The sequence below is a fragment of the Myotis myotis genome, unplaced genomic scaffold (genome assembly GCF_014108235.1).
Source record: "Myotis myotis isolate mMyoMyo1 unplaced genomic scaffold, mMyoMyo1.p scaffold_m19_p_7, whole genome shotgun sequence".
In the NCBI taxonomy this organism is placed as follows: domain Eukaryota; kingdom Metazoa; phylum Chordata; class Mammalia; order Chiroptera; family Vespertilionidae; genus Myotis; species Myotis myotis.
In genome coordinates, this window is record NW_023416379.1 from 3,529,846 (window position 1) to 3,555,564 (window position 25,719).

At 54.3% G+C, this 25,719-nt stretch overlaps 1 protein-coding gene across 6 annotated transcripts in view; it reads right to left on the reverse strand.

Moving 5' to 3' along the window:
* SLC22A3 (solute carrier family 22 member 3) overlaps window positions 1–25,719 on the reverse strand; it is a 91,920-nt gene that overhangs the window by 48,284 nt on the left and 17,917 nt on the right. Inside the window, exons 1-3 of one of the 6 annotated variants that reach the window (XM_036317483.1) lie at window positions 19,555–19,919; window positions 16,141–16,294; window positions 15,698–15,849 (exon numbers count right to left, since the gene is read on the reverse strand). The exons of 1 other annotated variant lie outside the window; for it this stretch is intronic. Coding sequence is in view for 2 of the 5 variants with exons in the window: in XM_036317480.1 (XP_036173373.1) it covers window positions 14,401–14,850 (450 nt within the window). In the remaining 3 variants the exon portion in view is untranslated. Of the gene's footprint in view, window positions 1–14,400; window positions 14,928–15,697; window positions 15,850–16,140; window positions 16,370–19,554; window positions 19,920–25,719 lie in introns of those variants that run through there. 4 more of the 6 variants (XM_036317482.1, XM_036317484.1, XM_036317480.1 and 1 more) reach the window with 4 other exon arrangements.

Sequence of the window (25,719 nt, forward strand, 5' to 3'; positions counted from 1 at the left end):
AATGTTACTCAGCCATAAAAAGAATAAAATCTTACCATTTGTGGCAGTATGGATGGACCTAGAGGGTATTACGCTAAGTAAATTAAGTCAGAGAAAGACAAATACCGTGTGATTTCACTTATATCTGGGTCTGAAGAACAATATAAACAAACAAAACAGAAACAGACACATAAACACAGGGAACACACTGAGGGTTGTCAGACGGGAGGGGGTGGGAGGTCTGGATGAAGAAGACGGAGGGATTACGAAGTACAAATTGGTAGTTACAAAACAGTCATGGGCACGTCAGGTGCGGCATAAGGAACACAGTCGATCACACTGCGATGACTGAGTATGGTGGCCAGTGGCCCTGGAAATGCCAGGATATATCCTTTACAACATTGTAAGGCTTAAAACTCATCATGATCATACACGTTCAGATGCCTTTTCTGATTCTTTGGTTTTGGAAAACGAAGGTACCAAATGAACTATCATAAAATGAGAGACGCGGGGACCTTTACTGGTACGAAAATTAGTTCTATCACATTTGCTTGGCATTTTGAAAACAGTACCAGGGATACAAGGGGGAATTTTTCTCAAACATAAAGTGATATTGGCAGCTTGTGGGCTGTAAGACCCAGGGGAAGAGCAGGAAGAATGCCATGAGCCATCTATTGCAGGTTGGGGGAAACAGATACAGGAAAACTATTAAAAACTGGTAATAATAACAACAGCAGCAACACCTGGAATGAGCTTCATCGTCCCGTTTGAGGACAGTAAACACACGACCATCTCTATCTGTTCTTTGGAAAGAAAGACACCACCTGCTCGCACCCCCGCGGCCCCGCCTCCCGAGAGAGGGTGAGGCTGGGCCCTGTTAACTCCGGGGGGCACAGCCCCGACACCCAGCCTCCAGCTCCTCTAGAATCTGCCGCTGAGGACTCCTGGGTGCGGTACTGCCCCTGCGCCCCCTAATGAGGAACCTGAGGATAGAGAACACCCAGGACATTTTACTAGATTTTGGCTCCTGCCTTTCAGTATTCCTGGCAACACTTTCCCCACTTGGAAACCACAGTTGCCAAAGGTTTTCATAATCCAGTCAGAACAGGGAGCAACGCGCACACCTTTCAAACTCTGCCAAAGCCCGTTTCTAATGGGGCGCGCTCTGACGACACCGCCCACCATGCTGGCGACACAGAAGCAAGAGGCCATGTGAGACGCCCTCTCCAGCCCGAGAGGAGCCTGCAGAACCCAGCCCTGGTCCTTTCCCAGCGTAACACGTCTTTTTAAATGTCTAACAAAATCACCGACTTGGATAGGAATAGTCAGAAGTCAGATTCGAACCTTTCACTGCCTCTGGCTCAGACACATCCCCCCAGGACAGCGGTTCTCAACCTGTGGCTCGCGACCCCTTTGGCGGTCGAACGACCCTTTCACAGGGGTCACCTAAGACCATCGGAAAACACATATATAATTACATATTGTTTTTGTGATTAATCATATGCTTTAATTATGTTCCATTTGTAACAATGAAAATACATCCTGCATATCAGATATTTACATGACAATTCATAACAGTAGCAGCATTACAGTTATGAAGTAGCAACGAAAATAATTTTATGCTTGGGGGTCACCACCACATGAGGAACTGTATTAAAGGGTCGCGGCATCAGGAAGGTTGAGAACCGCTGCTCTAAGTGAAGAAACACCAGTAATGACACAGGCTTCACTAAAGGATCTCTCCTTGGTAAGTGAGCCGCCGCCACCCTTTCTTCTCCACGGAGCCCTGCCCGCGTTGCTCTAAAAGCACCTACGATGGTGTGAGGCGGAAAAGCCGGGACCGCAGCAGCGGTTTTCCTTCTCTCGAAGCCTCGCGCTCAGAGTCCCCGTCGCTCTCAGAACCAGTAGCTTGGGGGACGTTGCACACCATTAACACAGCCTGAGCCGTGGTCTGCGTTCCTGTTGTCTACTTAGTCTGAGCCAAGAAAAAGACAAGCAGTCAAGGTGACACTGGATTCTAGAACCTTCTCTCCTTTGCAAAGCAAACAATTTTAAGACCAAGATGCATAATTCTTTTTTTATTTTTTTGACTTCGGGTAATTTTTTATTTTTCAATTACAGTTGACCTACAATATTATGTTTGTTTCAGGTGTACAACCCAGTGATTAGAGTTTACGTAACTTACTAAGCGATCACTCGGATGAATCTCATACCCACCTGACAGCACACGTGGTTATTACAATATTATCGCCTACATCCCCTGTGCTGGCCTTGACACCCCGTGACGATTCTGTGACTACCAACTTGTGCTTCTTCACCCCTCCCCCTTTTCACCCAGCCCCACCCCCCTTCCACCTGGCACCCACAAAGAGGTCCTCTGTGTCTATGAGTCTCTCTGTTCTGCTTATGCGTTTGCTGTGTGTTTTAGATCCCACGCAGACGTGAAATCATCTGGCGCGTGTCTCCCACTGTCTGACTTATTTCACTCAGCACAGTGCCCTCCAGTCCCTGCACGTTGCTGCAGAGGCAAGATGTGCACCTTCCTTATGGCTGAGTCATGGCTGAGTCACGGTCCACGGGGTGCATGCGCCACGTCCCTGCATCCGCCCGCCTGCTGGTGGACACCGAGAACGGAGAGGAAGATGCTGTGAGGTGGCCCATGAGACTCACACCCAGGGTCTCCGGGTGGCTCCCGTGCTGGCTCCCCACAGCGCATCCCCACCTGGTTTCCCTTCCGATGGAGGAGGAGAGACTTCCCAGGAGGTGGGCTTGCGGCGCTGCAGCGGCCTCCTTGGGGCGGGGTTGTGGGGGGGCGGGGGGGGGGTGGAATTCGAATGCAATGTGGCCTCACGAGGAAGGTTACACAGGTAAACACCGGCACGCGGGCTCTGCGCCAACACGGGCAGGCCAGAGGCTGTGCTGCTCGCAGAGGGCGTGTCCCTGAGAAGGTGACAAAGAGCGCCCACCAGCCACCCAGACGAATCTCCAAGGGCGTCCCAGTCCCAACCAGGCGCTGGGGGAGGGGGCAGTGGAGGTGATGCAACGGGTGATAGTTAACCCGCATCACTCATGTGTCACCACGGAAATCAGTCCTGGTTCCTGGAAGTGCATAGGCCCAGCAGACCAGGCCGCCCCGCTGTGCCAGCTGCCCATGTGCTCGCTCCAGTGGCCGCTGCTCTGGGCGGCCAGAGGGCACGGGAGGGCACGGGGGAGCCCAGCATGAGCAGAACAGTGCCCACAGCATGAATCCCGCTCCGCCCCGAGCACAGGCACATGGTGGCGCTGTACAGGAGACCAGGAACGAGAAGGGAGAGGACAGCAGGGGTGTTGGACCTTGGTGAGGGCTGAGTCTGGGAGATGGTGAGGATGGAAGGCGTCACCCCTGGTGGAGGGGAAAGAGGAAGGTGAGAATGTGGACAGGAGGTAGGCGTCTTCAGCCCAGGGACCTGTGGGCATGGGGCAGTGTCCTACCGAGAAGATGCCCTTGAGCTTGTTCAAATGTGGTGGCAGCGAATGCCGGGTGGGGCGGTGGGGGGCAGGCCGTGGTGGTGGCCGGGAAGTAGGTGGGACCAAGCGCAGGGAGAGACTGACCTCCATGGGGAGGGGCTGTTAGGACCCCCCTGAGACAACAGGAGGGGATGGGACAGACAGCTCAGTTCTTGTCTTGGTGGAAGAATATTGAAACAGCTTCCTGCCCGGCCAGCGTGGCTCAGTGGTTGACCCATGAACCAGGAGGTCACTGTTCGATTCCCAGTCAAGGCACATGCCCAGGTTGTGGGCTTAATCCTCAATGTGGGGTGTGCAGGAGGCAGCTGATCCATGATTCTCTCTCATCATAGATGTTCCTATCTCTCTCTCCTTCTCCCTTCTTCTCTGAAATCAATAAAAAAATTTAAAAAATACATTGAAACAGACTGCAGCTATTAAAACCTGGGTCAGATTCAACTCTTAATTCCTTCCAAGTGCCGAAATCGCCGTTCTGGTTATTCAGATCAAGAGAGGCAGTTCGGCTTTTATGGGTCTGGTTCGCCGGCCCGGCCTCCTGAGCCCGTGCTGAGGGGAGAAACGCCGTGGTCACTGGTGACCGTTTCCAGAACCGGCTGCCCTGGACAGAGGCTTCCTCGGCCCTCCCTCCCGCTCCCTCCCCAGGAGGCCCCTCCTGCGAGGGCAGCCAGCCGCTGGGATCCCCTTGGGGGAGGTCACCAATGGCGCCATCACCAACTAGAGGCAGGAGACCATGTCGGTGAGCTCGGGAAGTGTCCCCGCGGTCACGCACGCTCTGCCCCTCAAGGCCTCCACCCGCAGTCCTGCTTCTCACCCACCGTTTCCCACGCGGGGACATTTCGACAGTGTTTTCTACACAGAGCTGGACCCTGGGTCCCAGGGCACCCGGAGGGAGCCCTGTGTTTATGCGGCCACCGTTCCCGCTATGACACACCCAAGTTGTTCGCCACTTTTCATTACCATCCGTCTGTGAATCAGTTGTCCTACCGGAGCGCTGAGGGCGACCAGCTGTCCAGTGTGCCCGGGATTCTGCCGGGTTCGGCGCTGAAAGTCCTGTCACAGGAAACCCTCAGTGCCAGGCAACGGGACAGCTGGTCACCCCGAGAGCCCCGGTGCCAGCCTAGAGGCAAGTGGGCGCTGGCATGCAGAACACAGCACGGTAAGGAGAAACTCCGCAGGCAGACCACGTAGGGGTTCGGGGCAACCCCTTGGCTCCCGGGCGGGGCCGGGGGGTCTGACGCCCGGTGGATGAGAGACCGAGGCAGGAGCCCGTGTGCAGCTGTTTGCACACAGAGGCAAACATGGTGAGCACAGCCCCAAGGGTTCAAGACAGACTGTGCAGGAACCGATGGTCTATTGGTCCCTATGCTGACCCTCTGCCCCGCTCTGAGCATCTCGGCCTCGCCTGCCTCCTGACCCGGCTGGGGGAGCTCCAACCGCCACTCCAGCCCCTGGCCTCTGCCCATGCCCTGGCCCCTGGCCTCCCCCTGCAGGGCCTCCACCAGGTGCCCACTCCGGCACACGGACCAAGTGAGGCAGCTCATGCCTGGGGAGGAACTCGGTCCTGGGCGAAGGGGCCAATGGAGGATTCCTCCTCCTTCCTCCTCCCACTCTGTCCAGATTTACCGAAGAATTGTTAGCGCTTTCAAACGTGTGATGGAGAGCGCCTCCTGTTAGAATCTTCTGGTTTCTTTCCAAATCCCTTGCTCAGAAAGGGGCCGGAAGAAGGCAGGGTGCAGTGCGGGCACGCCTCTGAGAGTCGGGGACAGTAGCCTCTTGCAGGTCCAGGCGGCCCTGGCCAGGCGACAGGTGCAGGCGGGGCCGGGCTGCCGTGCCGGCGGCCAGAGAAGCAGCACCTTCTGCTTCGGGGCCAGAGGGCGCCGTGTGCTCTGGCTGGGCTTCTGTGTGGCTGGAACCTGCTCCTGGAGTCACAGAGCCCAGCAGCTCCAACACCCTCCAGAGCAGATCGTCACTCGGAACGCTGTTCATAAGAAATTAAAAGTCCACTCACACAGACGAACGCAACAAACTCCGCCAACAAAGGGCACGGCTGTCTACGAGGTGAGAGGCACTGGGGTCCTGTGTGCTTCGGGGAGAGGTCGGAGGCGTCCGGGTCACCGCTCCCGCCCTGACGCAGCTTGTGACATAACGAAGGTGGCGTCAACCCAGACCTGGACCAGCAGGCCCCGCGTCGGAGCAGCGGGAAGAGCTTGAGCTCCGGAGAAAACGCCTCGATGGACCGCGGTTCCGTCCGTTCCTCTCTCTGTGGTTTAACAAGTTGCACACCGGCTCTTTCTGTGCTGCAGCTGTTTCTCATGTCAAACGGATGTGATATTTACATGCTCTGCTGTGGGGGCGATGCTCCGTGATTGACAGGCCTGGAGTGAGCGCAGTGATGCAGGCTGCTGTGAGGGTGATGCTCTGTGATTGACAGGCCTGGAGTGAGCACAGTGATGCAGGCTGCTGTAAGGACGGTGCAGAGCCGCGGACCCCGGAGGGTAGCTGCGGCCAGGCTGCAGGACCTGGGTACAAGCCCGCTCCCTACCTGACCCAGCAGGCACCTGGGAGGCTTCATACAAGAAGGGACCGCCCACCCACATCTGTCCTCCAAGGGCCTCTAACTGCTGGGAACGTGGGGCCACCCTTATCTCCAAAGGTGCCCCCCCCCCCCAACCAGCACACCTTGTATCAGGAAAGCTGACCCTGTTCTCTCTTTTACGTGAAACGTGAGCAAACGCCCCTGTAGGTGCTGCCAGACCCCTGCCTGCGCCCTGCAGCTCCGGGGCTGTCTATTCCACCTGGATTTCCCAGGTTCAGGAACACCCAGGGCCCCACCCCGCACCTCTCTGCTCCGCCTGCAGTCGGGGCGCAGCGCGGGGTCTGAGCCAGCCCAGCCAGCCCAGATGAGACCAGACACCTGAGGACTCGGGGCCACATTTAGTGACAAGAAGCAAGAAGGTGGAACTGCGTGCGATTCGCTCTCATCATTGATGTTTCTCTCCCTCCCCCTCCCCCTCCCTCTGAATTATGCATGTGTATATGCATGAAGAACCCTGTGGGGAAGGGTTTGGAACAGCGTCCTTGGCACTACGGAAATTCTGAAATGTGTTTCTTTATTTGATAGTTTAAAATCGATGCCAAATTAATTTCAATTAGTTTCGATTCAATTTTCTCACCTGCCGGGGTCCAACCCCAGCAGGTCCAGGGGTCCCCAAAGGTGTGGACGGAGTCGGCGAAGAAGGAATGATACGGAGACAGCGTTCAGTTGATCAGCAGCCTAGCCAGGATCTCTAGCCAGGATCTCCAGCCAAGTTCTGGTCTGGATCTCCAGAGAGGTTCTGCTTAGGATCTCCAGTCAGGTTCTGTGTCCATGTTCTTTCACTAGGTTCTCCAGCCAGGTTCGGTTCTCCAGGTTCTCCAGCCAGATTCTGTAGTTAAGTTCCCTCGCTAGGTTCTCCAGCCAGGTTCTGTCCAGGTTCTCCAGTCAGGTTCAGTCACCAGGTTCTAGTCAGGTTCTCTTGCCAATTTCTGTAGTCAGGTTCAGTCCAGGATCTTTTGCCATGTTCTCTCGCTAGGTTCTGTCTCTAGGTTCTGAGGCCAGTTTCTGTCCAGGAACTTTTGCCATGTTCTCTCCCGCGAAGTTCTTCTGTCTCTAGAGAACGTTCTGTGTAGGTTCTGTGCCTAGGTTCCGTCTCTCTTGGTTCCATATTCTAAGTTCTGTCTCTTGCTGTCTTACTACATCTGTATTTATACCAGTTGATTCAATCCTACCAATCTCTATTACAAAGGTTAGGGCGTTTCTTATCTCCATTCCAGGGGGTAAAGATTATGTAGCTTAAGCATGATTGTTCGTAGTTAAAGTGATTAATTACCCACCTGGCACTAGTTAAGAGGTTTTATTCCCTCCCTAACTTCAGGGGAAAATCCCTACCTGGGGAAACAACCTTTCTCAGAGACCTTGGTTAAAACACATAGTGCCAAGAAGGTGAGCAAACATATTAAGAACAGTATGCCATATATGCCAGGTCCCTTGAAACAGCAAGCATGGACCGGCTCCCGGCACTCACCTACCCTGGATATTAATATTTTCTCTCACCCCTGTGACTTCCCTCGGCGAGTTTGCTTTGAAACGCGCTTGAGAACGATGAAAGGAAACTCATTTCTCACGCATGTCTGCGAAGCGTCGCTGTGAAAAAGCCCTCCGGGTAAACGCACACACGGCCTCTCCGCAGCCCCTTCCCCAGCAGCGGCTCAGCCTTCAGAACAGGGGAGTCTGGCGCCGGCCTCCTGTTTGTGTCTTAGTGGCAGCGGCTGAGGTCCCTGCCCCAAGAGCTGGGGACACGCGTGCTGTCTTTCAACTTGCGCCGTGGCCACGGGCGCTTCCAGTTGGCAGAGCCGCGTGAAACCAGAGCCACCCCGTGCGTACGCGGCGCATCAGCAGCAACGGAGACGGCATCTGAGCCTGAGCCGCTGGCCAGCAGGGCGGCTGCGGAGCGAGCGCGGACGAGGGGCCGCTTCCCGGGGAGCCCTCCCCTGCCTGGTGTCAGCACCGTCCAGGCGATGGATGTCTGTCTCCTCTCCGGAGGGAGGGTGCAGTCGCCTCAGGCCCCTGAGCTCGTGACATGTGGGCTCCCCCTCCAGACACCCCACTACACTAACGGCAGAGGCTTTCAAAGCCCTGGGACCTCATGGACACAGAACCGTCTCACGGGTCCCATTGCCCTGAGCAGCCGGGCTACCGCTCTGCCTCGGTCCCCTCCTCTGGCCAGCACGCCCCGAGGCAGCCTGGCCCATCCCTCTGACACGGGCCTCCCTGGGGGCTCTGACGCTGGACACCACAGGGCTGATGGCATTTCATAGAAAACCACCATCTTACCCAGGCTGCCTCCGTGTTGTCCAAAGAATAATGAAACAGACTTCTAAAAATATGAAAGAAAGAAAGAGAGAGAGAGAGAGAGAGAGAGAGAGAGAGAGTAAGAGAAAGAAAGGAAAGAAAGAAAGAAAGAAAGAAAGAAAGAAAGAAAGAAAGAAAGAAAGAAAGAAAGAAAGAAGAGAAACAGACTTTAATCCCATACAAAGTAAAATTGCATTCCACAGTCTGGTGGATGGATTCACTCCTTGTCTGTGAAACTCCCACATCGGCATTAGAAGCCACAAAAAATGACACAATCCCATCTCAACGTATAACTGCTAACTTGGCAGACACCAGCCAAGAAGAAAAGCTGAGGAGAGCGCGCCCACCGGCTCGCTGTCGTTAGGCAAATGTATTCGTGATGCACTGTGCTACAGAGGTCAGAGGTCAGCAAACCCCAGCTGCAGAGTCCAGTCTGGCCCCCCACGTACTCCCTCTCTCCCTTCCCCTCCTCCACTAGCTCAGGACTCTTTATGTGTTGACAGGAGCTGATGTTTTTGAGCATCACACGTGGCCAGGCATGAAGACACGCACTTTGCATCCCTGTCAGACCAATCTCTAAGGCGGGTGTTATTAAGCCCATTCTAGAGCTAAGGAAACCGAGGTTCAGGCAGATTCTGTGACTTGCCCTTGAAGTCGAAATACAGAGGAGCTGGAGTGCAGGCCCAGAGCTATCTGGCCCTAAAGGACATGTATGGACTTTCCACCATGCTAATCTGCCTTATGACAAGACTCTTTAACCCAGCGGTTCTCAACCTGTGGGTCGCGACCCCTCTGGGGGGGTCTAACAACCATTTCACAGGGGCCGCCTAAGACCATCGGAAAACACACATATAATTACATATTGTTTTTGTGATTAACCACTATGCTTTAATTATGTTCAATTTGTAACAATGAAATTGGGGGTCACCACAACATGAGGAACTATATTAAAGGGTCGCGGCATTAGGAAGGTTGAGAGCCACTGCTTTAACCCAGACATCAAAAAGTAGACACATGTCCCATTTGGTGTATCCCAAATGTCGTAGAGCCCATTGGGTTGTGTCCTGCCTTTGCCCGAGGCTCCCCTGTGAGCTTTGCTAAAATGCTGAGGGAGTGTGGCTCAGCTGTGGGTACCCTCCCCTAACCGCGTATAGGACGTTACTACCAGTTGACCATCTCTGGAGAGCCCCAAGCTTTCTGTAGAGAAACACGGCATTTCATCCAATAACATCCGGGACTCCTGCCTCGAGGGAAAGGGGTGATGCTTCCGCCCCAAGGTCTGCAGCGTGTGCTGGGGGAACTGGCTCAAGCTTCAACCACCCATAAGGCTGTTCCTCCCATGATGCTCTCGTCATGCTCCTACAGAAAAACTCCCAGCGTGTCTCCATGTGTGGTCCATGGACCACCTCCGTGGGCCTCACATGCTTGTGAAAAAGGAAGGTTATTGATCTTCTGAGTCTAAGTCTCTGTGGGTGGGTCACAGGAATGCACCCCACCCACTGCCTCCAAGGGCATTTAATAAATGGCTACAGCCGAAACCAGTTTGGCTCAGTGGATAGAGCGTCAGCCTGCGGACTGAAAGATCCCAGGTTCGATTCCGGTCAAGGGCATGTACCTTGGTTGCGAGCACATCTCCAGTAGGAGATGTGCAGGAGGCAGCTGATCGATGTTTCTCTCTCATCGATGTTTCTAACTCTCTATCTCTCTCCCTTCCTTTCTGTAAAAAAAATCAATAAAATATATTAAAAAAAATAAATAAGTGGCTACAGAGGAAATGAGGGTGAAGACGAGGAGAACGGGGCATCCTTTTCCTCATCTATTCCTCTTGGGCTCCTCCTTGTCCTCACAGGCTGAGGTCAAGGTCAGTGACAAGAAACTTGGAGTGGCTATATTAACACCAAAGTAGGCATTGAGATAATACATCATGGATTTAAATAGGGTCCTTATCCTATATAACAAAACTCGGCAGAGTGACCAGTCGCTATGACACGCACTGACCATCAGGGGGCAGATGCTCAATGCAGGAGCTGCCCCCAACCCAAAAGCCCTGACCAGCAGCGGCAGGGGATGGGCCTGGTGAGCAGGTGGCACCAGGCCAGCCAAGGCAGGTGCGAGCAGGGGCCCTGATCACCCCACCGGTCGCCCCCCCAGATCGGCTCTGATCACCGGCCAGGCTTAGGGACCCTACCTGTGCACTAATTTCATGCATTGGGCCTCTAGTACGATAATAAAAGGTTCAATTCACTATGTAGATTTAAAAATTCTAAACTTGGGGAGTTGGGTGGAGGGAAAGGGGAGAAAATGGGAGACTCTGTAATACTGCCAGCAATTAAAACAAATAAATCCTAAATTTGTTCATACATGCACCCAATCAAGTTGCCTCATGTGCACAACTTCTAACATCTCCTGGAAATATAGGGAGAAACTGAAAAGCCCACCAGCATAATAGCACATTTCAACACTCTTTAATTAGTCTCGATAGACTTAGCAGATGGAAAGCTGATTAAAATCTAGAATATTTCAACAATACCATTGCCAAGCTTCCAGCATTGGGCATCTATAAGCCCTGTGCAAATACAGACTCCACCTTCATCTCATGCAGGTATGAAACCTTTATAAAAATTGACCTCCTAGACGGCCCCAAAGCAGGCTTCCATAAAATTCAAATGAGCAGCACCATACAGACCACATTTCCCGACCACAAAGTTATATTAGAAGTCAACAATGAAAAGATAGAAACATCGACACACATTTGAAAATTTAAAATAAGCCTTAAAGTAAATCATGGGCTAAAGAAGAAATAATAACAGAAATTTAAAATCCTGCCGATTGAATAATAATAATAATAAAAATAATAATAATTGTGTTTCGAAACTTGCCGGGTGCCATCAGAAAAGCACAGAGAAGTAAATCTATAGCTTCAAAGACTGAGGCCAGAAAAGCCTGGAAGCCCCTGGGCTGAGCGCCCGAGGGAAGTTGGGAAAAGCACAGGGAGAGGCAGAGGAATAACCACTCGGAGAAGTTAATGAGAGAGAAAGTGAAGCGTCACAGTTGGCTCTCTGAAGTCCTAACAAAACAAAGGTCCCCCTGCTGAGGTTGACGCAGCAAAATCAAGGAAGACACAAATCACGTCAGAAATAAAAACAGCACAAAAGTGAGGATCTTTCTAGAGAGCCCAGAGCCCACGAGAGATTCCGTCCAGACTAAGACGCGGGCTGAGTCCTTTGTCCAGGACCCACACAGGGCGCTTCCCTGAGTAACAGACAGTGAGGACAGAATGCGGTGGAGGGCGTGGGCGCCGGCCCGCCCGCTGGCCTTTTGTCCTGGGTCCCAGGAGAGAGAAGCAGAGCAGAGGCCCGTGGAGCACGGCACGCAGACAGCCCAGCCCAGAGACAAGCAGCCGCTGCTCCCCAAATGGACTCTCCTTGATTGTGGGAGGAAACTGGGATTCGGGGGGGAAACAAGGACGAGTCGGTCTATTTCTCAAGGCGCCCTGAAGCCCGGCTCCCACTGAGCGACTCAGAGGAGCTCCCGCCCTCCCTCGGTGTCCACGCAAGCACTTCAACATCCTGCCGTGAGTTCCAAAGACTCGCTCCTGGGCGACGACCTGACACCTTTGGGTGTTGGGCCCGGATTTCTCGGCATAGCACCCTGCTCTGGCCTGCCCACGTCTGGCAACCGGATAAGGGTGAGATGCGGACATATGGAAGGTCTGCCCGCAGGGTGTTAAATGCAGATGAACTCTCGAGGCAGGGACAAGGGGGAGGGGGTTGAAAGGGCAGGGCACTTGGCATGGACTTCTGCCTTAGCTCCTTGGCGCGGCTTCGCTGTGTAAGACACAAAGAGGGCGGGGGAGGCTTAAATGCCCGTTTTGCAACGTTCGCATCGAGCGTCCAGCGCGCCCTTTCCAGGAAACCAAGGCTCAGCCTCCAGTCTGCTGCCCTGGGTGACTGTCATCCTGACACCATGACACGAAGCACAGGGCACCTCAGCCAGGAGACCCCATAGCAACAACGTGGGAGCCTCCAGGAGAGTCCCTGTGGGCTCTGAGGTGTTACTGACCGGGCGTCTTGCTGCCTGACTTGTTCCAAGGACAGAGGCTGCACGGAGGAGAGGGGACCCTCTTACAACCAAGCCCCATGCCTGACCCAACTCGGCCGAGCTAGGTCTGGGCCCGGGTCTCCGCAGGCCCTGTCTCCTCTCCTGCGCAGGGCCCTCCTCTGTAAGCCCAGGACAATGCTACCCCCCACATGTTCGAGGATGACACAGCACAGTCATACGGAGACAGACGGGCGTCTGGCTGCCCCGCCTTATATACTCCTCTCCGTGATGAGTATGTCCTACTGCACGTCTCTGAGAGCACGCTGGGCACGTGGTCTTAGCCAAAGACAGAACTGAAGCTCCTTCAACCATTCGGACAGAGTATGGAGGACCAAGAGCGAACTGGGTCGTGTTCTAAACCAAAGACAGCAAACTACTGGCCGCGCAGAACTGAGCGAGAATGAGCTGTTCCGGATGGCTGACTTCCCGAGGAGGTGGGGGAGTTTCCTCTCCAGGATCAACAAATTCCAAACAAACCAGAAGAAGCAAACAACTCGGGACATTTTAAACAATCTCTCTAATACACTTCAGAACTTGCCAGGGGCCTAAGGAGTGCATTCCGAACGGTTTTACTTTTCCTTGAAGATTTTCTAAAATATATATTTTTATTGATTTCAGAGAGGAAGGTAGAGGGGGGGAGAGAGAGAGAAGCATCCATGATGAGAGAGAATCATGGATCGGCAGTCCTCAAAGACCCCCAGCCCAGCCCCAGCCCCAGCCCCAGCTCCAGCCCCAGCCCCAGAGAGATGAGGTCGGCAGACCAAAGAACACCACTACCAGCCGCTGAAGCCACAGTTTGACTCATTCAAGTAGGTGCTTAAAAGAAACTGTTAATGTCAATAAATAAAGACACCATTTTTTCTTCCCCAGCCTGCCTGAGCACATGCAATCGTGTGTTTTTGTTTTTGTTTTTGTTTTAATTAAATGGATCCGTGATTACAGACAAAGTTCAATAAAACGGCTCCTCCCTCCTCCCAGGCTCCTGGGGGCTGTCCCTGTGTCTGCGGCTCCGGAAGGAGAACCAACCTGCAGGCTGCCCAGCGCAGGAGCAGGCCTGCCCCAGTGCTCTGCCTGCCCCCAGCACCGAAGGAAATGTGGGGACTGCGCCCGCCCTCCCCCTCCCCTCCCCCCCACCCCCCCCCCCCCCCCCCCGCAGTCCCCACTAGCAAGGGGCGTGTCCACTTTATAGGGCAGGTAGCCTTTCCTGGCGTCCCTGTGATTTATTCGCAGAGAAAAAATTAAAATGGTTCAGAACCGCCGCTTTCCCAACGCCTCGCGGAGGCTGCTCTTTGCCCCACAGCAGTTTGACCAAAACCATGTCCTGGGAGAGCCTGGACCTTTGTCCCCTTGCGGTTCAGATCATCGCTTTGGCAACTGGAGAAAGTGGCGCTGCCTTCAAAGGCTGTCTCTGCTTCCCTCTGCCCCGCCCCCGCCCCCGCCCCCACCCCCACCCCCACCCCCACCCCCACCCCCACCCCCACCCCCACCAGGAGCCCATTGACCGCTCAGCCTCAGCCTCGGCCAGGGAGGCTGCGGCTCTCCCCCGCCACTGCCCCCCAATTTCCATTAGTGCAAACGCTTCTCAGAGATAACGGACATCGCAGGGATGCTTAGACGCCCGGGGGGCGGGGGTGCGAAGTGTCCCTGAACCTGACTTCTTCGAGTTTCCTTCCCACTGGAGTCCCAGCTTCTCTCCGTTCACTGGTGGAGGGAGACACACGAGGGCACTTCGTGGGCATTGACGACGCAGCACTTGCAAGAGGGGGTGGTCCAGGTCGGTCCCCAAAGGTGACCCCAGGTGCCAGCGCGCAGGGACCTTCCCGGAGACCCGCTCGCCCCAGTGCCCGCGTGGGGGGGGGGGGGCGCAGCGCCCGTCCCCTCCCCTCCCCGCCCCTCCCCGCCGTCCCCGCGGCGGCGCTCACCTCGCTGACCACGGTGGAGTGGGCCTGGACGTAGCGCCAGCCGCCGCGACAGGGCACGAGCGGCGCCGAGCGGTTGGGGAAGGCGGCGAGCGGGTCGGCGCAGCTGAGCGCGGCGGCGGCGGCGGAGGCGTTGGCATTGGCGTTGGCGGTGGCGGTGGCGGTGGCGGTGGCATCGGCCGCCTCCAGCAGGAAGCGCTGGCAGCTGCCGGGCCCCGCGCGCTCGGGCGCCGTGCGGTTCCACTCCTCCTCGGCGCTCCAGCCGCAGCGCTCGGCCAGCGCGGCCGCGCCCGGCCCGCGGCACCAGAAGCGCTCGGGCCGGCTGCCCAGGAAGACCACGGCCACGAAGAGGAAGGCGAAGGTGACGCCCGTCAGGCACAGCAGCAGGAACACGCGCCGCTGGAAGCGCCCGAACTCGCCGGCCCGCTGCAGCGCCTCGTCGAAGGAGGGCATGGTGCGCGCCCGCCGCCCGGCCTCCGAGTGGCCGCGGGCCGCCGGCCGCCGCTTTACCCGCCGCCTCCCCGTCCCGCGCCCGCCCCTGGGCGCCGCGCCAGCCGCCCTGTCCGCCCGGCCCGCCGGCCCCCCACCTCCCCACCCCCGCCGGCCCGGGGCGCAGCCCCCGCCTCCCTCCCCGGGGGCGCCCGCCGCTTCCCGGCCCCGCTCCCCAGGGGCGCCCCGCGGGGGCGGGTGGGCGCGGAGGGGCCGGGGCGCCCGGCCTGGCTGAGCGCCACGCGCGCCGGGACCGGCCGGGTCTGCGAGTGACAGGCACAGCCTCGGGCCTGGCGCGCGGCTCCATTCGGTCCCTGCCAGCAGCTGGCGGCTCCAGGGAGGAGAGTACCGCGTCACCACTACTCCGGACTCCTCGGACTTGGCCACTTGGCCTAGGGCGGTCCGAGTGCAGCCCAGGGACCTGGCAACACGCACCCCGGGTCCGCGCCCGTGCCCTGAGTCGCTCCTCCAGCCCCCTCTCCACGGGCACAGAGGTGGCTCCACGCAGCCCTGGACCCGGCAGCCGGTTCCCAGGACCCTGAACCGATGGCACAGGCAGACCACGCGGGTTAGTCTGAAAGTGTCAGCGAAGGGCCTCTGTGTTAACTGCTACCGCCCGCAGGCTCTCCCGGCCTCGTTCTAGACCCGAGCTGTCTTTAGTGCTAGACGGAGCTGTCTTCAGCGGCTTGGTAATGCCCGCCCCTCCCGACAGGGCATGCAGGGGAGACCCAGTTTCTGGATCTCAGTGCCAGCCTCCGCAGGGAGAAGGCAGGCTGGGAGTGTTGCAGGCATCACGCAGATCCTGACTCACCTCTCACTCTGTGGGACTGAGAAACTGAATGGCGCATCCGTTGGAAACGATGCTGTGGAGACGCGGTGGTTGAGATGGAATAGTGCTCTCACAGCCCCGACGCCCGCGCTTCCGGCCTCTGGTGGAGGAGACACGCGTCCGCTCCTCATCCCCTGCGGACCAATAGGTGGTCTTACTGGGCATGAACAGCTGCCTCTCAGGAGGCACAGCCACATCGGAAAAGGCCTGCACCCTGTTCCAGAAGCCGGGCCCAGCGGTCACACACCTGGATGTCGTGGGGACGTCAGTTCGGTATAAAAGCTTCTTAATGCTGGTCACAGTTTCCGCACTTACCTGACGGCAGTCAGAGGACGGTTCACAGACCAGCCCTAACAGTGCGTCCTATGCACTCCCTTCTGTGTAAAGTAGCATACAGATGCCACCATTAAAATTCTCTATTTTACCTGGGCCCTGGCCGGGGTTTCTCGGTGGTGAGAGTGTCAGCCCGAGGCCTGAGGGTCTTGGGTTTGATTCCCAGTCACAGCATGTACCTAGGTTGCAGGTTCGATCCGCAGCCCGTAAACCAGTCACTATGTCATCTCTTTCACTGTAAAAGAACTATAAACATGCAATGAGTTTGAGGTCTATTTTCCTTAAAATACAAAGACAAAATGTATAATGTACAGTAATCCAGGTCATGTTAGTGCAGTGCACATGTTAACACACGTTTCCTAATGCCGGTGGTTGGAGGCCAGAAGATAAAATACTCAATTTTGCGAGAGTTAAAGCTATGCCTTCATGTGAAAAGGTGGAAGTTACCTGAAAAATCCAAAACAACCCCTTTTTAAAATGTGGCCCAAAGGAAGAGGATGAGGAGAGCAAGACCCGCAGGGAAATGTTGGTGTAAGTGGCAATGTTATCTGGCTGCTGGGCAGAAGCATATACAAATACAGCTGTTCTGGCTTTTTCTGTCTTTTTGTCAAATTAATTGTGGTCTAGATGGTTTTACCATTTACCTTGCATATGGCGATTGGCGGGCTATGTGTGAGACGCCATCGCAAATACTACTCTGGGAGGCCAGGCGCTGAGAGAGGCTTGTAGGTCAGGAACCAGCCCGAGGGGCACGGGGGGAGGGGGGGGGCTGAAGCGGGGGGGGGGGAGATAACAGGCCTTGGCCGCATTCTCATTCTTAGACTCTGGGGTTTAGGGTCTAAATTCTCATCCCAACCCTACAGTGAGATGAAAGGTATGTGGGACATTCATTTTTCCCAAAAACAGGTTAGGGTTAGCGTCTCTGTATGACGCAGATCTGCCTCCACCCGTGCAGAGCGCGCTGCGCGTGGCTCTCTCCGCACGGAGGGGAAAGCCGGCCGCCTCCCAGGCAGCTCTGAGCGGCAACCACATCGAAGCCCCTTCTCGTTCTCCTGGAGGGGTCCTCAGAAACGACAGGTCCCCACCTACGCTGACCGCACTCCCTAAGGCAGGCTGCCCCCATTCCAGTCCATCACCCTCCCCAGCCGTCCCTCCCTCCCCACTTCCATCTGACCGCGCCCTCCAGTAGCTCACGGAACAGACTCTGCGCCCAGGACTGTACCATGCGCTTCACCCCTGATCCCTTCTGCTCCTCAGAACCATGCTAGGTGAGGATTAACAACAACAAAAATTAAAATGACTTCACTTGGGAATTTAGTACAAATTGATAATTAGTCCATAACATTGTCATAACCACGTATGGTGCCAGGCGGGTACCATATTTACCGGGAGGATCACTTGTAGTTTATGTAATGTGTAAGCACCGGGTTGCACACCTAAACTACTATAATATTGTATGTCAGCTGTAACTGAAAATAAAAAATGATGAAAAATAATAAATAAAATAAATGACCTCACTCAGTTTATAGCAGCAGGTGGGACTAGGACCCAGGCCCACACACTATCAGACATCACTATCTCAGTTTAATTTTTAAAGTCGTTATTTCATGAATTACTTTGGGGACTACAAATGTAATATATTCTAGAAACTGCGAAGAAAATCTTTACCTTTTAATACCAAAATTAAAGTAATTTGCATAAATATGAAACCTACTTAGCCTTTAGTCAAATAACATTGTCAGTTAAGTTTTTTAGAGTACTATATAATGGGAGATTTTGTTGTAAAAATAAAGATTTTTTTTTGCATTTTAACACTGGAAAAAGAAATGATCTAATATTCCAAAGCATTATCCTTGTTTAGGAAAAGAAAAAAGGTAACCGGTTGACCCCGGGGAAGCTCCTTCCCGAGGTCACGGGGGGGGGGGGGGGGGTGTCAAGGTCAGCATTCCAGTTTCCACCACATCCCATGACCATGCAGGAGCCGGTTACTGGGGTAACTGGGTGAAGGGCACACAGAAACTCTCTGGACTATTTTTGCAACCTCTTGTGAGCCTTAAGCTATTTCAAAATAAAAGGTTATTTTTACAAAAAAGGTAATGAGGACCAGTCGGGAACACGTGTGCCAGAATCGCCTGTGCCATGGGGCTCTTCCTTTCAAGGACACGCCCTCCCTGTGCCCCAGGCCCTCCTCCGGCTCTCCTCCCTCCTCAGTGTCACAGTGGCTCTGGGAATCCCCTCCAGAACTCGGGGGCTACATCGAGTCACGGGCTCAGAGTCCTCAGAGAAGGCGTCCGCAGGGAAATGCTGCCTTCCTCGCAGAATCAATTTACAAGTGCGGGCTCAGAGCCACAGGCTGCTTCGAAATAAGCGTTCATCCTTAGATGGGCAAATAAGAAGTTCTTACTAATACAACCACCACGCATGGTTCCCTAAGCCAAGATCTTAACAGAAGGCTATGACCAGCCCTCGCTGGTTTGGCTCAGTGGATAGAGCATTGGCCTCTGGCCTGAAGGGTCCTGGGTTCAATTCCGGTCATGTACCTCAATTGCAGGCTCGATCCCTGGCCCTGGTTGGGGCCTGTGCGGGAGGCAACCAATTGATGTGTCTCTCTCACATCGATGTTTCTCTGTCTCTCCCCCTCCCTTCCACTCTCTCTAAAAACCAATGGAAAAATATCCTCGGGTGAGTATTAACAAAATAAAAGAAAAACAAAGACTATGACCAAAAAGAGGAAGAAAAAAAAGTGTGTTTCTTCTACTTTTTTACTGTTTTAGTTATTGGTGTTAGTGATTTTACTACAAAAGGCTTGTTTTTGCTTAATAAGTACAGTCATACGGGACATGTAGGGTTCTGTGTGTGCATTTCATAACACACCTACAGACACACCGGAGTGGTTCACATTCGAGAAGCTGGGCCTCCTGGTCACCCCAGCCTGTCGCAAGCACAGCTCCCGTCCCCTCACTCCCATCCTCACGGCAGCAGGCTCGGTCCTTCTCTCTTGCCTCAGGCATCTCTGGAGTCCCCAGGGCTCCCCTTTATGTGCGCCCCACATGCAGTGGACAGTTCTCTGCTTCCTCCTGTGCCCTCCAGGAGTCTCTGAGACAACAGCGGGCGGGGTCTTCCGTGCCCTGCGTAGTCACATCCCATTCCTGGGCTGTCCTCAAGCCAGAGCCCGAGTTGAAAAGAAAGGCCTTCTCCCTGGTCCAGGAGGGAGTAGCCCATGCTTCTCGGGGCGGGGGGATGGGGTGATGGGCATGAACTGAGTTTTGTCTTATATGAAACTATAGAACAAGATGGTGAGGTGGACAGGGGGCAGGCTTTTGTTTCCTGTTTCTTGTGTGTTTTTTTTGTTTGTTTGTTTTGTTTTGTTAATCCTCACCCAAGGATATTTTTTCCATTGATTTTTAGAGAGTGAGGGAAGGAGGGAGAGAGAGAGAGGAATGGGAGTGGAGGGGACTGGCCAGGCGTCCCCTCAAGCCTCAGCCGTAGTACCTACTGCTTCTCACCTCCCGTTTATCCCTCGGGCTGTGTTTGACCCCCAAATACAGTCAGGGTTCAGACTCTTTCCCACAGGCCTCCTGGCTGCAGTCAGATCAGAGGGCGTGCCTGGGCGTCCGTCCTTAACGCTCTGTCTGTGTGCCTGGAACATAGAGTGTGATAGTGCTCACCTATTCGGCCAGTGGGTACACACCTGCCTCTCAGCTCCAGCCCAGCTCTCTGTCATGTGCCAACACTGGCCTTCCCACTGGGGTTTTCCATACTCACTCATCTGCCATCTACCCTCCCGGGTAAGACCTCCTTCCCAGTTACTAAGGACCTTCATTGATGCCTCAAACCAGCCGTGGGCAAACTACGGCCCGCGGGCAGGATCTGGCCCGTTTGAAATGAATAAAACTAAAAAAAAAAAAAGACCGTACCCTTTTATGTAATGATGTTTACTTTGAATTTATATTAGTTCACACAAACACTCCATCCATGCTTTTGTTCCGGCCCTCCGGTCCAGTTTAAGAACCCATTGTGGCCCTCGAGTCAAAAGTTTGCCCACCCCTGCCTCAAACCCATGCCAATTCCTACCTATATCTTTCATCCTCTCATCTGAAATGCCATCTCTTTTCACTGCCTTCTGCCTACACACATCTACTATATAAACACACACTTATATCATTACTATCTACAACTGTGTCTTTCTTTTATGTATATATAATATTGGTTTCAGAGAGGAAGGGAGAGGGAGAGAGATATAGAAAAATTAATGATGGGAGAGAATCATCAATTGGCTGCCTCCTGCACACCCCCTACTGAGGATTGAGCCCACAACCCGGGCATGTGCCCTTGACCGGAATCAAACCCTAGACCCTTCAGTCCACAGGTCAACACTTTATCCACTGAGCCAGACCAGCGAGGGCGACGCCCATGTCTTTGTAACAACACGGCTAGAATTCTCTATCCAGTCTTAGAAATGCCACTCACTCTCATTGAGTCTAGTTTCCTTGTTGGTAAACTTGAGGTAAAGAACAGCATTAAGCCCCTCAGGTCATAGAGAGAAATAAATAAAACTGTGTAAGCTGACTATTCAGCATAGTCTTTATTGAACAAAAAGAAGGGTTCAATCAACGTGTTAACTATTTTTCAAAATTCTTTCCACTTGCAAGTTGCACTCAGTCCTCCTTCTCCAGCCTCTTTGCTAAACCCCACTTGTTTCTCTGACTCCTGAGTATCCGTGCCCCGGTCGGACCACTCTGCTCAGTGCATGCCCTCAGCGGGAGCTGTGCCTCTCCGACTGTGTCCTACACATCATCCTCCTGTCTCCTCATCGACAGCCAGGAGCACGTGGCATTACATGTTCCTCTGGTCCGTGTTTCCCAACGCAACGCCAGGCACCTCACGGCACAGTCTACAAATTACCCGTCAGCTCTTGTGTTATTTTAAGGGATGCTCCATGACTCATTCGGTGAGTCTCTTAGAATATTTATACTCCCTGAACCTCTTTTTTAAATGCTTTGCTCTAATAATATCTTCCCCACACACCAGTGGGGAAAATTAGTCTTCGGTGGATTCCAGAAACGATTCTTTCCTATTCACCCAACAGCGAGAAAGCCATGCTCTCATGCCATCAGAGTGGGCCCGACGCCTGACGCAGTGGCTAATTTCCGCTCCACTGACGTTTTCTGATGCGCTTCTGTTCCTCTGGTCCGGTCCCAGGAAGGTGGTGCCAACACCAGTTCACAGAGGAAAGTTGGCAGGCAGTGGGCGTCGCTGCTCGCGCATTCTCTAGGCCCCATGGCGGGGTCCGCACTCTGCGTGGTGACAGATGTGCGCTCCATGCAGTGCATGGATGTGCCAGATCCAGTGATAGACAAGCTGATATCGATGAAATCTTCCCACTTGGATGGCTGACAGCTGTGAATGTTGTCTTCTGCAGATGTGATGTCCAAGGCGATTAGCATCATCCTCACTCACAGGCGAAATGACGCCAATGACGCCAGTGGGAATCGAAATGACCCTAAGGACGATTCTTCAGGTGGCAAGTCCCTTCGTCACAGGACCAGTTAATCCAGGCATTTTGGGAATTTGGCTCAGGAGAGAAATGTGAGGTGGAGCCTCTAAAATCCAGCTCTGTGCTGGTGTCAGCCTTTCAGGAAAGGCAACCCTAACCACCTGAGGAATGGAAGCTGCTCCAGATGTTACTGAACGAACAGCTGGGCGGTGCACCTCCTCACGGGGACAGTCCAAAGTGTTAGGATGTTAAAGAGAGATCAGGTAACAGGCGCTCACCTGTAGGAATCCACCAGACACGTGGGCTTCTTAAAGGAGTGCCTTTTAACTTCTAAACAAGACGCGAGGATTTTAGTCGGGGCTGTGTGTACAGATGCACCGAAGCGTCTGCCTCTGAAGTCTCACGTTTAAACACGGGAAATCGTCAGGCTCTTGAAGCTCGCCACACCGAACACGTTGGAAACATGATTGCATCCCCTCAGAGCACGCTGGGAAGTCATACTTCCCCAAAGGAAACCGACTAACCCGCTGACATTCCAGTAAATAAATCAGAATAATGGCTTTCACATTTCTTACTTTATTTCATCCTCGGACGGAGGGGACAAAATGTTTTCTACCAAAAGCATGCAAACCTCATAAAGACAAGTGGAACCTTCCAGATAGGCATAGATTTCCGTAGTTGAAGAAAGCCCATTCATCTCTAAAGCATGTCATACACTCACAATCCATCACTCGTGGGGGAAGGGGTTACGGTGAATGCTGCCGTGGGCCGGGCTGTTGTCAGGAGACGCACCAGAAGCCACGCCGGAGGAATTAGGTAGGAACCACGTGCGGTGTGTCAGCAGGATCACCCCACTGCGCTGGTAAATCAAAAGACGACCACGGAGACATCAGAGAGAGAGTAAGAATGTCAAGGTGTGACTTGAGAACAAAAGGGTTCGAATTAGTTTGGAAAGCCGTGGCAACCAGACTAAACGCTTTTACTGTGAAACTTCTCAGAGCCTGAAGATGCATGTCTTGTCTCCAAGAGGGGCGTGTGGAAGGCTGTTACCTTGACCTCGGCCTCCTCTCCCACAGACATCTGAAGGACCGCGATTTCCTGGCGGTGTGCTTGGGTCTGTGGCAGTATCTGGTGGGTACATGAGTGAGGTGTGGCCTGGACAGTGGCTGTGATTTGGTGGCTTTGTGGTGACTTATGGTACTGAGCCCCAAAAGTGTGATGAGGCCCTGTCTCCTTCATTGTCATGCATTCGTGTGTTCATTCACTGAGTCCTGTATCGTGCTGGCCATACAGAGACTAATAGAATATCACCCCTGCTTTAAAGGAGCTTGCTCTCTAGGGCAGGAGGGGAGGAGGGGCTCAGGAGATCAGGTCAGAGGTGCCAGGCTGGAGCACTAGCGACATAGAGGAGGGGATGGCCTGCCCTGGCCAGTGTTGCTCAGTGGTTAGAGTGCCAGCCTGCATGGCAAAGGGTTGCAGGTTCGATCCCCAGCCCCAGTGCAGGAGGCAACCAATGGATGTGTCTCTCTCACATTGATGTTTCTCTCTCTCTCCCCCACCCTTTTCTCTCTCTTCTACTCTCTCTAAAAAGCAATGGAAAAAATATTCTCTGGTGAGGATTAACCAAAAAGAAAATCTTTTTCAAAGGGGGGTGGCCAGTTCTGCCTTGCGAGGGTTCTGAGATGGAGGCAGGAGGAGGGTGCAGAGGCAAATGCAGGGAAGTCATGCGTCTCCTCTCCGACAGCCGGGTTCAGAGGGAAAAGCCTTCCCAGGAGAGAGGAGGCAGCTTCGTTGAGAGAAGACCCTTTAAGGGTGGGAGACTGGAGGCAAGTGGCCGCTGAGGAGACTCTGTCTGTGGTCCTGGGAGAGCAGGCGGGCAGCCCAGCTGGCAGGGCCCTGGGAGGCTGGGACTGACAGAGTGGAAATAGCATTTGGGGTGGGGACGGGGAGAAGGTAGTAGACTCAGGGTGACTCACGGTCCCTGACTGGGTGGCTGTGGGGGGGGGGGGGCAGCAGCAGGAGACGGGGAAGAGCGTGGAGAACCAGTCTGGGGCTGAACTTCGAGCCCCAAGGGCACCCGGCTGAGCCCCTTGATTGGCAGCTTCCTGCTCCAGGAGAAAGCAGTCTGGCAGCGGATCAGAGTTTTACCGGTGTCTTTCATTTCTTTCCTTTTTCACGAGAAGTTAAACATGCTTAGGTCTCTGTACTCAAAGAGGAGAAAAGGGGAGGGAGATGGGGAAGAAGGAAAGGAAGGGAAGGAAAAGGAAGGGAAGGGAAGGGAAGGGAAGGGAAGGGAAGGGAAGGGAAGGGAAGGGAAGGGAAGGGAAGAGAAGGGAAGGGAGCAGGAAGAAGGTTCATGTTCCTACAACCACACCCTCCTGGGCACCGCCCCCTCCTCAGCCAGTATAATTCAGCAGCACTTGCCACTCTGCAAGACTTGACAGGTCAGTAGAGACCACTCCATCTAGCTAATCCAGCCATAAGACTTGGTTCTCCTCTGACTTCCTAGCAGCCTTGGATGTTATTAAACTCTCCCTCCTGCCCTAGCTGGTGTATCTCAGTGGATAGAGCGCCATCCTGCAGACTGAAGGGTCCCGGGTTCGGTTCCAGTCAAGGGCACATGCCGGAGTTGTGGTCTCCATCTCCAGTAGGGGGCGTGCAGGAGGCAGCCGATCAATGATTCTCATCATTGATGTTTCTCTCTCTCTCCCTCTCCCTTACTCTCTGAAATCAATAAAAATAAATAAATAAAATAAAAAACACTCCCTCCCCCTTGCAGCACATCGGCCCCAACCAAGCCCACTGCTCCGGCCTCGTGGTGGGCCCTCGTCCTGTGTGCACTCCTTCCGTGTGGGCATTCACAGGGCTCCCCAGACCCGCGTCCTCCTCTGCAGACTCTCCCGGGCGAGCTGGGCCCCGCCGCAGCTCCAGCTTCAATACCAGGAGCCGTGGCTGCGCAGCAAAGGTCCCGACCCCCACGGCCTCCGGGCTCACGAATGCTCGTCTCTGGTCATCACAGAGCAGCTCTGAGCCTTCTCGTCTCATGTCCCCTCGCCTGTCATCCTCGCTCACCCTGAGGCCTCCCTGCCTTCTCCCCCCTTTCTCCCACTTCAGCGTGGCCGGCGGAATAGTGTGTGTTTGTTTTCCCCTCCTCAGCTCATCCCTCTGTTGCTGGAACAGAAACTAGAACGTCCCGGCCATTTTCACACCCACCATCGTGTTTGCACTGCTGTGCCTACTTTTAACAGAGAAAACCAAGGGTTGCAGAGTGAACTCCTGTGGGGAGCCGGCCCAGCCGTGGCACACTCAGCCCCAGGGCGCCTTATGTGCCGCGCCAGCCCAGCCTGGTTCAGTGGCCCCGAGTGGGGGTGACAGGATTGAGAAAAGACAGACAAGAGAATGAAAGCCGGGTCTCGGTGGGACGCTGCTCCCCGATGAGGAGCCAGCGCCGGCGCCCACAAGCCGTGTCTTTATTTGATAGCAGATGCCACGGGGCAAAGCAGGGGCGTGATCACGTTGTTTACAGCATTCTCGTGAGTTCCAACCCCACTCAACGACATGTACCCGAACTCTAGCACAAGGCACGTGGGGCTACGTGTTCGGACCATAGGTTCAAGCTCACAACAGCAGCCGTTGGCTATGATTGTGCTGGGAGGGCCCTGCCCTCCAGCTGGGACTTGCACGTGGCAATGAAAGGACCCTGTCCTTTCATTAGTCCGAGGCTTGAACCTGGCCAAAACACTGTAGCCACGCCCTATAGACTCCTTTAAATAGAGCAAAGGCAGAATTCAGTGAGGGGGCAGGGTCTGGGGGGAGGGGGAGGGGAGGGGAGGGGAGGGGTGGGCTGGGAGAGGTTGATGGGGGGAAAGGAGGACCTATGCAATACTTTCAAAGGTAGAGATTTTTTTTAAAAAAAGGCAGAATTCAAGTCCACGTCTGTCAGAGTCTAACGCTGACTGTGTTCCCATCTGGCCGCGCTGCTTTTTTCTCGCTCAGAGACTGGAGTTTAGATGAGAAGAAAGATACCACCGTGAGAGGCAGGGCTGGGATGCAGACCTGGGCCTGTGGGCCTGCACCAGGGTGCTGAGTCTCTTCCATATTTGTCTATTTCTCCTCCAAATCTTTATCAGCCTTCGTGATGAATTTCCCGAGTTCTTGGCTCTCCGTTTGCCCA